Source organism: Macrotis lagotis, chromosome 8 (genome assembly GCF_037893015.1).
Source record: "Macrotis lagotis isolate mMagLag1 chromosome 8, bilby.v1.9.chrom.fasta, whole genome shotgun sequence".
Classification (NCBI taxonomy): Eukaryota; Metazoa; Chordata; class Mammalia; order Peramelemorphia; family Peramelidae; genus Macrotis; species Macrotis lagotis.
In genome coordinates, this window is record NC_133665.1 from 116,952,263 (window position 1) to 116,966,501 (window position 14,239).

A 14,239-nucleotide genomic window follows, 5' to 3' on the forward strand; every position below is an offset into this window, starting at 1 on the left:
TTTTTGTAGTTATTATTGCTAACTGTACTTCATTTCATCCTCTCACACACTCTCTCTGTTTATTCTATTCTTTCCCCCTTTTCCCCTGTCCCTTCTCAAAAGTGTTTTGCTCCTGACTATTCCTCTACCAGTCTTTCCTGCTTTCTCCTTATCCTGTTACCACTCTACTTTCCTGGAGGGTAAGATAGATTTCTACACTAAATTGATTATATGTTATTTCCTCTTTGATGATCCCCCTCAATTTTGATGAAAGTAAGGTCCATTCCTTCCTCCTCATCTACCATCTCCTTTTCTCCACTGTAAAAGATTTTTCTTGCCTCTTTAATGTGAGATAATTTATCCCATTTCTCCTTCATACCTTAATTTTACTTTTTTTAGACAGCATCTCTTCATATTCAATTCATATCTATAGCCTCTGTCCTTTTAGCTACCCTAAGAAAGTTCTGTGTAGTTACCAGTATCATCTTCCCATGTAGGAATGTAAATTTAAGCTTATTAAGTAAGCCTTATGATTTCTTTTTTCCCTGCTTTTTATGTTTCTCTTGAGTTGTATTGAAATTCAAATTTTGTATCCAAAGCTGGTCTTTTCACTAAAATGCTTGAAAGTCCTCTATTTCATTGAATATCCCTTTCCCCCCCGAAAGATTAAATTTAGTTTTGCTAGGTAGATGATTTTTTGTTATAATTCTAACTCCTTTGCCCTCTGGAATATCATATTCCAAATTCCCTGATTCTTTAATATAGAACCATTGGGTCTTGTGTTATTCTGACTAGGACTTCATGATACTTGAATTTTTACTTTCTGATTGCTTGCCATATTTTCTCCTTGACCTAGGAACTCTGGAATTTGACTATAAAATTCCTGGGGGTTATCTTTTTGGGATATCCTTCAGGAGGTGATTGGTGGATTCTTTCAATTTCTATTTTATCTCTATTGTAAAATATCAGGGTAGTTTTCCTTGATAATTTCTTGAAAGCTGATGTCTAGGCTATTTTTTTTTTTTTGTATCATGGCTTTCAGATAATCCAATACTTTTTAAATTATCTGGATCTGTTTTCCAGGTCACTGGTCTTTTCAATGAGATATTTCATATTATTATTATTTTTTTTAGGTTTTTGCAAGGCAAATGGGGTTAAGTGGTTAGGCCACACAACTAGGTAATTATTAAGTGTCTGAGACCGGATTTGAACCCAGGTACTTCTGACTCCAAGGCCGGTGCTTTATCCATTATGCCACCTAGCCGCCTCTATATTATTTTCTATTTTTTCATTCTTTTGGTTTTGTTTTGTTGTTTCTTGATTTCTCCTAAAGTCATTAGCTTCCATTTGGTCAGTTGTAATTGTTAAGGAATTAACTCCATAAGTGAACTTTTTGTACCTCTTTTTCCATTTGATCAATTCTATATTTAAGGAGTCTTTTTCCCTACGGTAAATTTTTGTCCCTCTTTTTCTAGTTGGACAGTTCAGGTTTTTAAACATTCTTCTTCTTATTGACTTTTTATACCTCTTTGAACATTTGATTTAGTTTGTTTTTTAATATATTAATTTTTTACTATTGTATATGTATATATGTTTCCTTTACCAAGCTGTTGACTCATATTTCATGATTTTTTTTAACCACTCTTATTTCTCTTCCCAGTTTTTCTTCTATCTCTCTTATTTGATTTTCAGAATCCCTTTTGAGTCTTCCATGGCCTGACACCAATTAATATTTTTCTCAATAACTTTGGATGTGAGAACTTTGAATTTCTTATCTCCTTTTGAGTGTGTTTTGATCTTCCTTGTCAACTTAATAAATTTCTATGATCAGATTTTTTTCCTTGTTGGCTTATTTTTGCAGTTTGTTTCTTATCTTCTAACTCTTTTTAAAAGTACAATTCTGCTTCCAGGTTGGAGGGCACACTTTCCAAGTTTCAGGGACTTTGTTTAGTTATTTTCAGAGATTATACTGCAAATTTTCAGCTCTTCCGAGGAAGTAGGATCTAAGGAGGTATGTTATCTACTGACCACAAACACTCTCCTCTGCACTGGAAATGTAATGAAGACCCTGCTCCATTGTGGTTGCAAGCCCTGGTGTGCCAGTGCTCCTCCTAACCTTGGAGCTGCCAACCAGGATAACAATCTTGGCCCCAGTGCCATCAAAGAGACCTCTGTAATCTTCTGACAGTTGTACTTTTCCCTTACTAACTGTGGGACGAAAGTTCTGAAGCTTCTGCTGCAGATTCAATAGCTCCCAAGGTCTACTTGTGGTTTGATATGGCCAGAACTATGCTGGTGATACCTGGGATGTGCTGACTTCACCTGTGCTGGATTGTGCTCCTTTCACCCAGGTGCAAGAGATCTTTCTTTCCCATCCACCTTCTAAGTTGTTTTTGGCTAGAAAATTATTCTAGTCTGTCCTTTTGTGGGTTTTGCTACTTCAGGAATTCTCTTATGCATTATTTAAAGGTGACTGAAGCCTTCTTTTCCCATATCGACTGCCCCCCACCATGACAATCAATGCTCTTTTTCAAAGAGAAATCAAAAGATAATTATGGTCCACAAGTCTGAGCAACTAATGGGACAAATAATAGTTAGTTGACATTGAGTTCTCATAAATGTTTGGGATTTGAAGCTTTTTAAAAAATTTCAAAGTCTCTAAGCAAAAACCAAAAAGCTACAAATGACAAAATAATGTCTCTTGAATGCATCTTTTGTAAGAAAGCAGAACAGGCATATCATAAGAGGACATAACAATTAAAAATGTAAAATTACATGAATGTCAAATGTTTAAATAGTGAAAAAGGCTATTTAGGATCACCTTATCTGTTATTTTATTTTCAACTCTTAAATGAAGTGATTTATTTGGGTATTAAGATAGCTTAAGTCTTTAAACATTTTCAAATTTTCCTTTTACTTAAAGAAGCTGCCTGTTAATTCCCTCTAGGTTTAACATTTTAAACATTTGGTTAAAATAAAATCAAAACAAACCACAAAGCAGTAACAGCAATAAAACAACAAGCCAGCCCCTTAATTCAATATCTTATAGGCTTCTAGTCATTTTTTTAAAAAAGTCATTATACAATTACCTCTATTAATCAAAATTAAATTAACTACACATTTGAATATGGAATTAAAATTATAACAAGCATTTGTATAGTGTCTCAAGGTTTACAGGGCACTTTATATATGTGATTTCTTTGGATTCTCATAAGAACTCTATGAGCTGTGTTATTTTCTCTTTTACAATATGAAAACTAAGGCATAGAAAGGTTAAAAAATAATGTATTAATTCCATCCTAATGTTTCATCATATAGAAAGTGTTCAAAGAAATACTGTAGTTAACTTTCTTTTCACATCAAAATTAGTATGTTGCTTGAATTTTATTTGCTAAATATAACTTTATTTCAGTTGGTCACATTGTTTTTTTCTATTTGGATTTTTTTTAAGTTTAAAGTTGAAACTTCATGTAGTCATTTGGTTTTAAGAGTTTCTGGAACACTCTGAATTTCCTTCCTATCTCAGTCCTCATAAAACAGGGTTCAAATTTTCTATTTCAGTTCACTTATCTAACAAACATTTAAGAAATACCCTGAAAGCATGAATGCTAATTTAAGGTATGACAGCGAATATTTTTTTCCTTCAAATTTTAAAAAATGTCTGAGAAGGTACTAAGGGCATAATGTAAAGCTTCCTCCTTTTAAAAATCTTGCTGATAGAATGTTATAGACCTTTACATAAAATACTTTTCAAGAAATTATTAATATTACATATTAGATTTAATATGTTCCTCTAAGCCACTGGATTAGGGCATCTTATTATAGTTGTCCTAAACTATTACTTAAAATGGAAATAGGAATATATACAATTAAGTACAATATAATTCAGTGAGGATCAAAAGCATTTGCTAAAGTTCCTATCATTTTGCTCCATCTAAAAGTGTGAAATTTGTGATCATTTTATGTCCCCTGAGGATTTTCAGTTCAATCTAATATTTCCTACTTTTAGAACCTAGGAGAACAAAGGCAAAAACTGAAACAGTTCCTATTATCAAGGGGCCTATATTCTAGTAGGAAGGAAGCAATATGTATGCAAGTATATACAAAATAAGGGCATTCCTTAGACTCAACCCCTTTATCATCATGCTTCCAGGAAAAGTTCATCATCAGTAAAGTCCCATCATTGAGAAATCACATGAGCTTTGGTACTTAGACCCCATGAGTAAACTCATGATTGACTCCTTTCATTGGCAGGCTGGAGTGAAAAGTGCAGAACTTTCTCAAAGTCTCAATGCAAAGATGGTTCACAGGCCAACCATTTCCTCTCATCTACATTTCTTTGGATTTGACTACACCACCATCATGTCCCTCTGTTCCTCTTCCCTTTTAGATTATACACTCATATTGCTGTCTTTGTGTGCAGATATTGTATTTTTTTTAAAATTTGTTCCTCTTGTACTTAACATAGTGTCTAGTACATAGGAGGCACTTAAATATATACTAAACTGAAATGAAATATAAATAAGAGAATAGTACTAATATTTGAGAAGGGATGTCCAAAAAGGGCTAATGTGCCCTTAAGATTTATTTTGGATGAATTCTGGGACAGAGAAATAGAAGTGAGAAGCAAAAGATTTTAAGCATGAAAATAGCTAGTTCAAAGATAGAGAAGTTCAGAACATCCCATGGGTGAAGGAACAAAGAAGTCACTTTTGCAGAAACACCCAGTATATGGGGAGGGGGCAGTTTGAAGGTGATCTGGATAGATAGAATACAAAACAAGATCATGAAAAAAATTCAGTATCAAAAAGTAGTTTGTATTTATTTTAAAAGCAATAGAAAATAAATGAAGTTTCTTGAACACAGAAATGAGATGGCCATGGAAGCTACCCACAATTTGTGGATGATGGTTTAGAGAGGGGAGAGTCTAGAGACAGGGAAACAATTAGAGACTATTGCAAGATATCTAGACAAGAATTAATGCGATCAGTCTGTGAGTCACAAGAACGGAATGGATTGGAGAGAGATGTTTGCAAGTTTGAATTTTGGAGGTGAGTTGAAATTGAAAAACAGAAAAATGATTTTGAGTTTGTGAAGAGGGTAACTAGAAGGTTGGTCTTGACATCAATAGAATTAAAAAAAAAACCCTATTTCTCTAGGGTGAGTTTCAGGAAAATATAATGAGTAATGTTTTGGGTATGTTGAGTTTGGGGTGCCTATAGAATATTCAAGTGGAGCCAATTGATATTCCTGAAAATAAGGGGTAACATAAGGAGGGGACAGCACTTGTATAGAGGTGATCATTGAATTGTGGCTCAGATTACAAAGAGAGTGTCAGTTGTGAACTGTGATCTAGTACTACAAGTTAAGATCTTAGATGTCATCTAAACCAATCTCTTTAATTTTACAGATAAGTAAACTGAGATATTGGATCACATTTTCATTCAGTAACTTGCCATCAATGATCTTAGACAAGTCAGAAAAACTTTTGAAGCCTCAGTTTACTCACCTCTAAAATGGGGGATATGGATTAGATTTTCACTTACATCTCTTTTGATTACAAATCTAAGACCCCATGATTTTATGATATAATCCCTTAGAGTTTTCTCCAGTATCCAAGGGAATACGTCTGAAGTTTGCATTCACAACTAGAAGTCCCGCATGTTTATTTTGATAGATTAAAATTTAGAGGCACCCTTTTGAGACAGGAGGCTCAAGAATAAAGAGATGTGCAAATATTTACAAACAACTTAAAATAGGATTGTGTAGTTGCAGTCATCAAAATTGATTAATCATCATCATCACCATCATCATCATCATCATCACAATTTCAATTGTGTTTAGGAAAAAAACTCCTTTTGGATTAGTAAAGGAGCAAAAGCCTTAGTACAAACGATTCTTAGTTGATATGGTTTCAATTTTCTTTAGTTCTATTTTCTAAAATTAAGGTTGTAGAATAGCAGTACTTAGCTTCCTTTTTTCTTTGATTCTTGTCTTTGTCATGTAACCCTTGCTTCTTTCTGGTTTGGTAGACAATCAGTACCAGAATTGAAAGGGTCTTAGAAATTACCAAATTCAACCCTCCCTTTGAAATGATGACTGCAAATTCTGAGAAGATCTAGACATCTTTTTGCAGCTCTTTTCAGAACTCAAAATTAAATTAATCACCCCCAAACTGAGAGAAGATAGAGTATATATCTGAATCCATTCAATTTCATGTTTTTTCTTTAATTGTCATAGAATTTCCAGCTGGAAATACAAATTAGGTAAGTGAGGTTCATAGAGGTTTATAGTGTCATAGAATCATGGGTTTAGAGCTGAAGACCTCTAGTTCAACTCCCCTATTTTTAAAGATGAGATACTGTCCTTTATACACTCTGCAATACAAACATCTTTGTCTACTTACTTTTCTCGTCACATAATACTTCTCTCATATGTCTCTGGCTAGATATTTCATCTATACCTTCTATCTGGCTATTGGAAACCCTGTTTTCCTTCAAGATTCAGATAAAATGCTACAAGAATGACTTTTATATGAAATTTTTTTCTCTCTCTCCTCCCATTCTCATTTTAGGCACCAAATTTGAGATATCTTTGCTTTTTTCTTACTTTTCTTTTAACTACCACTATCGCACATCCCTTTTCATTTCTATTATTACTACAAACATATGATCATTGCATGTTTATTTTAATTAATTACATTTTAATTTGACCAGCTAGGAAGAGTAGTGGATAGAATTCTGGATCTAAAGTCAGGAAGACTCATCTTCCTGAGTTCAAATCTGACTGTGTCACCCTAGGCAAGTTTTTTAACTCTGTTTTCCTTAGGTTCTCTTCTATAAAATGAGCTGAAGAAGGAATCACAAACTGTGTCAGTATCTTTGCCAAGAAACCCCCATATGGGGGACAGATAAAAAGTGTGACATGACTGAAACCAACAAATATTTTCATTACCATTATTACCCCAAATATATGGTAGCACAAATAATGGATGTAACATTAAGCAAAAAATAACAAGAAAAACAACATATTGACCTAAGGTGACAATGTTTTATTCTAAATGTGTTGTCTGCTACCTCTCATTCAAATAATTTTGAATAGCTTATTCTAATATGTTTAGATCTTGACTGTCAGACCCTTATTAGATACGTTTGCAGCGAAAGTCACAGTGACTATATAATGGATAGAAATCTTGGAGTTAGGAAGACCTTGTTGCAGAGAAACTCCAAATCTGCACTGGTTAAGAAAGTTTCTTTCCTGGGATACCCCCCCCCCCAATAAAATCATTGTTCTCTTCCTATTATCATTTCTGTGAAGATTTTTTTCTTATCATTACTTTTTCTGTTAGAATTTTTTCATTAAAAAATTTAAAATTTTTATTTTTTATGAACCTCTTTAGCTCTTGTTTGATTAACTAGGCCCCCTTGGCCTAGTTATTTCAAGTAATTCTAGTTCTTTTCAACTTTTTTCAAAAGTGATAAGGTGTGGGGCAGCTAGGTGGCAGAGTGGATAGAGCACGGGCCCTGGAGTCAGGAGTACCTGAGTTCAAATCCGGCCTCAGACACTTAATAATTACCTAGCGGTGTGGCCTTGGACAAGCCACTTAATTCCATTGCCTTGCAAAAACCTAAAAAAAAGTGATAAGGCACTTTTCACCAGGCTATTATATTTATTTGGAGCTTACTGTAGCATATCATGTAACAATAAGATATTGATCTGAAACTAATTTCAGCCAAACTACTTTCCTATTTTTTTTAGTAATTGTTATCAGATATGGTCTACACCAGACTATGATGTTTGATTATTTTGGGGATCTTGATATTTAATCCATTCCATTAGCAATTTTTCTACACAATTTTCTGTGAATGCTATTCACTTTCTTCATCATATTCTTATTTACTCACCAAAAAAGTCCCAAAAGCACGGAGTTCAAGACCTTCCACAATTGGTGACTTTTGTCCCTTTGCCCCAAAGATACCCTAACTAATGTATTTGTTTTTTGCTATAGAGTTTTCAGTTTGTTTATGTTAGTCACTGAACTTGAAATTGTTCCCATGCATGCTTACTGATATTTTACCTTCAGTATTGTGGCATCTCTTCTATGGTGTGTTCCTTAGATACTTCAGCTAGAAAAAAAAATCTCTCCCTCTTTTTTCCAGTAATTCTTCATGTACTGTTCTCATGGCATTTATTATTTATTATTTTGTATTATATATATTTATCATAGATAGTTGATTCTTCCCTCATTTTTATGAAGATTATTTAGGAAAAAAAATAAAAGTTTATCAACTGCTGAATTTTCCTTTGTGCCTAGAAAAATACCTTGCACAGAGTACAAGCCCAATAAATATCTGTTTAAGTAAAGAATGAATACATTATGATGTATGTTTGGAAGCCATCCTAGAAATAATTTACTTCATATATTCCAGGAATCGAAAGGAAAGCAGGTTGAAACAATTTATAAAAAGAAAAATTTTATTTGCAACAACGCTATTTAAATGTTAACTATTATCTAATCCATAATAATCATGGTCTTATTTTTGTCTTTAAAAAGGTATTTTTAAAGCTTTTGCACGACTCCAAAAACAAATCACATATTCCTGATACAATAGACACAGAGTCTCAATATGAGAGAAGCATGGAAAGACTTCATGACAATAGTAAGTATGCAATTAGTTATTTGAATTGTTCCTTTAATAAAACTGTAATTTCTGAAATCTATAATCTTTATTTTGCCAAATTCTTTTCTACCTAGAGGTTTTGAATACATTTGAAACTGAGTCATTGTTATGACTTTTATAAATAGAACTGACTCTCTTCTGAGCTCTTGGCATTTCTTAAGGTTTCACCACCCTTTTATTTTCTTGAAAATAAAAAAAAAATAATACAATAATATTAAGAAATAAAATTTCTTAATAAAAACAGATAAAAATTGACTCATAAATATTAACTCATAAAAGTACTTATTTGTTGAGACAACTTGGAAGTCCCCTCATAGATTCTTAACTTGGGTAAATCTTGAGTCTTTTTGTTAAACTTTACAAGCTATTTTAATCAATAAAGGCTGATTTCCTCTTCCTTGTTCATATCAATACTTTGCTTATGTTTATCCTTCATTTTCAAAGAAGACCCAGTATGAAAGAGGTGATGTCATGACAAGCACATGAATTGGATTTGAGTGTGGGGGGGGGATGTGCTAAATCACCAGCCTTACTTTCTCCTCAAGAACCATCTGGGTCCAGTGAACAGATAGGAATCAGAACAACTAGAGAGTACCCTGGATATGAGGCAATCAGGGTTAAGTGACTTGCCCAAGGTCACACAGCTACTAAGTGGCAAGTATTTGAGGCTGGATTAAAACTCCCATCCTCCTGAATCCAAGGCCAGTGCTCTATCCACTGTACCACCTAGCTGTCCCTGCTTTGCTTATGAGCTGAATAACATTTAGGTTAAATATTCAATGGTTTTAAAAAAGATGAGTATTTTTTCTTATTGACTAAGACTTCTTTAAATATGAATCTGTGACTAATGCTCCAATTTAATTTAGTCTAGTAAGTATTTAAGTCTCTTCTATGTATACAGAATAGTAAATATAATTAGTTCAGTGGGTTCCTTTTATTGGCATCAATTTGGAAAATTTGAGTATATATTAACCAGGTAATTCAATAAATTCAATAAAATGATACAATAAAAAATAAATCCCTCCAGGTAAAGGAAATGATAATTGTTTAAGAAATATTAGAATTTCACAGAATTGAAGCATTGGGAAGGATATCAATGGTTTATTGATCTGACACCAAAATAAATCCATCTATGTCATACCCCACAGGGGTTTTCCTCTTTTGGAATAGCTCTAGTTGTTTGAAAATGTTCTTTATAATCAATCTTAAATATGCTTCTTTGTAGCTTACATCCATTTTCTTCAATTCTCAACTCTGGGATATAAGGGGAATGTGTTGAATCCCTTGTCCTTTTTCTATTGAAGAATCCTTCAAATACATGAAGTCAGCTATCATATCCTTCCTATTTCTCCCCAGTCTAAGTATTACAAGTTCCCTCACTTGATTCTTATGTTGTATGAATTCAAGGCATTTAATCATCTCCTCAGGATATTTTTAGGAATTTCATCAAATAATATTTTACTATACAGTGATTAAAAGTGACTGATTTCAATATTTTGCTAAACAAAATAGGCAATTAACTGATATTTTATTTTTATAAATCAAGATACACTGAATTTAAAAGCTATAATTTTAAAAAGGAATTAATATTTTCTGTGGACTTTAACTTGACAAGCGATTGACTTAAAACTTAAATAATTGTTATATGTCAAAATATGATATTGAGGAGATTCTGTCAAATGAAAAGTCTTTTTAACATTAAGTTCAAGTAATTGTGATATTTCTTCAATTATTATTTGCTAAATTAAAATTGTTGAGTTTAAGCAATATGATTTTGTATATAACATGACTGCCATTTTACACAAAAGACAATGGAAAATATTGGGTCAATGAGATTCAAATATTACACATGTATGTCCCTTTTCTTCTAGGAATTTACAGGCCATGTTTTTAGTTCTTTCATCCTTCTACCTTAACCTTTCTTTGAAAATCCTTCCCTAAATATCCATATTAACACCCCTTCTAATATCTTTTAGCTTGTGAGTTCCTCAACTCAATAATTTAATTCAATAATATCATCAAGAACATACTCTAAGCCTGGTAATATATCAGATAATGCATATATAAAGATAAAAACAGAAAAGTGTCTTCTCTTATATTATACATTATATTGTATGGGAAATCATCTATTCTCATCTATTCTGAGTCAAGCCCTTCTTCATTGTCAATTGTTGCTGGTCATCTCTATTATGTGTAGACACTGGTTATCTTGGAATCAATATGTTCAAAAGAAAACTCATCATATCTCTATCTGGCACTCTTGGTCCTATAAAATCAAACTTTCTTAAAAATACCCATTTTTATTAACAGCACCACTATCCATTTAGTCATTCAGTTTTGTTGCCTTGGGGTCAATAGTGACCTTTCCTTTGCCATCAACCTTCACATGCAATCTGTTACCAAATCCTGTCAAATATAACTTCATAATGTCTCACTTCCATCTTCTTGTCTCCAGTCACACAGCATCTACTTTAGTTTGGGGTCACATCAGCTCTCTTGTTGTATTGCAATATTCTCCTAATTGGCATCCCTGCTTCTTCTCTCTACTTTTTTCAATGAAGCTTCCATACAGTTTCAAATTGATATTCCTAAAATTTAGAAATAATTGTGCTAAAGAATTAGAAACTTTCATTCAGTTTTCCTCCCTACCCCTACTTTTCAAAAATATATTATTATTATCTGCTCTTTTCAATTCCACCCCATTTTCTGGAATAAATGTATACCAATTTATATTTCTTGCTTAGAGTTATTTCTTTATCCTGCAAATATATCTGCACAAAGTACCCCCATCTGCTATATTACCAAATCTTTTCACTGATATCTATATGGGCCAGGTAGCTTCATCTATTTAGTGACTCCAGGCTAATGTTCCAACCCAATAAATACCCTTGAATTCCAGGTGGGCAGAATTTGTGCAAATTATTTATTTTTAACTACAATCTGTTCTTTACTGCTGATAAATCAACTCAATTACCTTCATATGTGAAGAATAAGAGATTAATTAAATAACCTAAAAAACCCTTCTTTACTAGAAGGATGAATTAGAAGAAGTTGACTGTCTCTTCTTCATATCTGATGGAGGCATTTGAAATAGAAAAAATCATAGCAGTGTAGTGAAGACAACCAAATAGAACTCAAAAGTAACAATAATTACCCTTTCCTGACCTAACTCTCAAAGTAGCACACAAAGCCACAATAATCCTGGTTAAACCTTGCAGAATAGCAAAATGTCAACTCAATGGCATTTACTAGAAAGAAGTAGATTTAGGCATTCCTCCCACCTATTCTTTAATCTCTATACTTAAAAGGATTTTTTTAGTAGTCTGAGTCTGATTCTAAAATGTACTAGAAATCAATTTGGAATTTCAGCACTGTGCAATGTGGAGATCCCAGGTCTATATTCCTACTTGTTAGAGCAGCCTTGTTAAAATGTAAGAGCACTATGAGGTAGCTTGAATTCTCTCCCAAGATACCTTGATTTTAGAAACCCCTTATATTCAAGGACTCTACTCGGTATGTCTTCCTGACTTGGGACACTAGACCAAGAATGAGAAGCGATAGGTAAATAGCCCCAATTCTAACCAACTGTGTGACTTTGGACAGCTAATTCAGCTTCTCTGACTAAGGTCACTTTCCACATCTGTCAGAGCTCTTTTATTTTATCCAGATCTCTGGTTCTATCACTTCCCACCATCAAAAACTGGAGTTGTCACCTAGCAGAGAAGATTGATATTAAAGAATCAGAATTAGAAGGAACTAAGAAGCTATGTAGTCAAATTTTACAAAAGAGGAGCTTTAGGCTTAGGTAAGTGAAACTACCTGCTCAAGATCCCACAGTCGGTAATCATAAGATGTGGGATGGGAATTTAGCTCCTCTTACTCCATGGTCACTGTGCTTTCCACTGGAAAGATTGCCAGTTTTGCCAGATGACACTGGGATGTTTGCACATGGCTGAGAGTGCTGCCATATGAATCTACAGTCATATGAGTCAAACAGTGAGAAGGAAGGGATCATAAGGAAAAAAAGATGGAAGAAAAGATCTTATACCTTTCACCATATATTTTTAATTATTATTTATTATTATTATTTGAAATACATTTATTTAAAGCTTAAGCTGAATGGATATAATCTTCCCCAAAATATCATTTAATGATAATTAAGAAAATTCTGATTCATAAAATCATATGAGAAATATGACAATAATTTGAACAATAAGGATATTTTGTCCTGGTCAAAGAGTTCCATTCTATTATTCATCATTAATAAATTCTTTTATTTTACCATAGATTTGTTTTTATTACATATCTAATCATATCCTCATTGTCCATATGTGCCTCCACTAAAGTGTATGCACACGTGTACATATAAACATGGCACATCACATGTGTCCATGTAATACATTGCACACATGTATAAAAACCTATATCATATGTCTATCAAACGATCTATGTTATCATCTATTGATCTAATCTAGTTATCTGTTTGTTTTTGTTTACAAGAATCATGAGAATTGTCTCCAAAGGGATGTAGGTTTTGTGATGAACACTAGTGGGCTGTTTGTACGATATGCATGAGTGAATACTATGAACAACATAGTGTTTGTATTATTTGCACATATGTGTACATACACTATACATTACATATATGCATATTTATCTATATCTACCTATCATTTGTCTGTTTAATTTTTGATTATAAATCCCTGAAGTTTCTCTACAAAGGAAGAGAAGCATTGTGATGACCATTAATAGAGATAACTCTACTCTGATTAAATCAAGGACTCTTGAAATATTTGGAGTATCTTCTTCATGCTAATAGAAAGAGCTTATAAATGTATTGCTATCCTGATCACTGGACACCAAAGGGGTGTGTGTGTGTGTGTGTGTGTGTGTGTGTGTGTTTATCATATATCATCTCTCTCTCTCTCTCTCTCTCACTCTCTCTCTCACACACACACACACACATCTGGAGCAGGAAAGTAGGACTCAACTGAGATATGAATACCTTAGAGGGAGCTTTATTTTTATGAGAATGCTCTTGTAGAATTTACTTTTAATTTAGCTTTCCATTTTAAATATAGGTTTGCATTTTACTTTTGAAAATAAACGGTGCTTTCAGATTTGTATCATTTTTTACAATTCCTTTTTTACATAAAGATTTCATCCTACTTTTAATTTTTATTGTAACTTAATGGATGAATTTCATTTATGAAGCTAACTTTCAGGCAAAGAGTAATTGGTAACTTCAAATGATCCTTTATCTTTCAGTATTTCTTATGTTATAAAAAGATAGTTTAAATTTTTTTCATCACAAAATCCTTGAGGTTGGGTTAAATATCACATTTCCTTGAGAAGTGGTAAATTAGCATGCTGCTTTAATACCAAATAACCAGGTATGGCTAGTTGCTGCCTTTATGAGGTTCATCTGTCAATTAAAAAAATCACTATTCAGTAGTCTAAATTTAGTTTACTTAATCAAAGGCAATAAAAATATTGTAGAGGTAAAGAAAATAGTTGTAATAAAAGCTAATGCTATGTAAAATGGAGTGATGTTGGAATTCAGGAGGGTAGGGACAATA

General features: G+C 32.9%; 1 protein-coding gene across 1 annotated transcript in view; it reads left to right on the forward strand.

Moving 5' to 3' along the window:
• The window catches only part of ABCA13 (ATP binding cassette subfamily A member 13), a 493,610-nt gene that overhangs the window by 223,475 nt on the left and 255,896 nt on the right, over positions 1 to 14,239 (forward strand). The window contains exon 35 of the mRNA XM_074199032.1: positions 8,534 to 8,639. Coding sequence (XP_074055133.1) covers positions 8,534 to 8,639 — 106 coding nt within the window. The remainder of the gene's footprint in view (positions 1 to 8,533; positions 8,640 to 14,239) is intronic.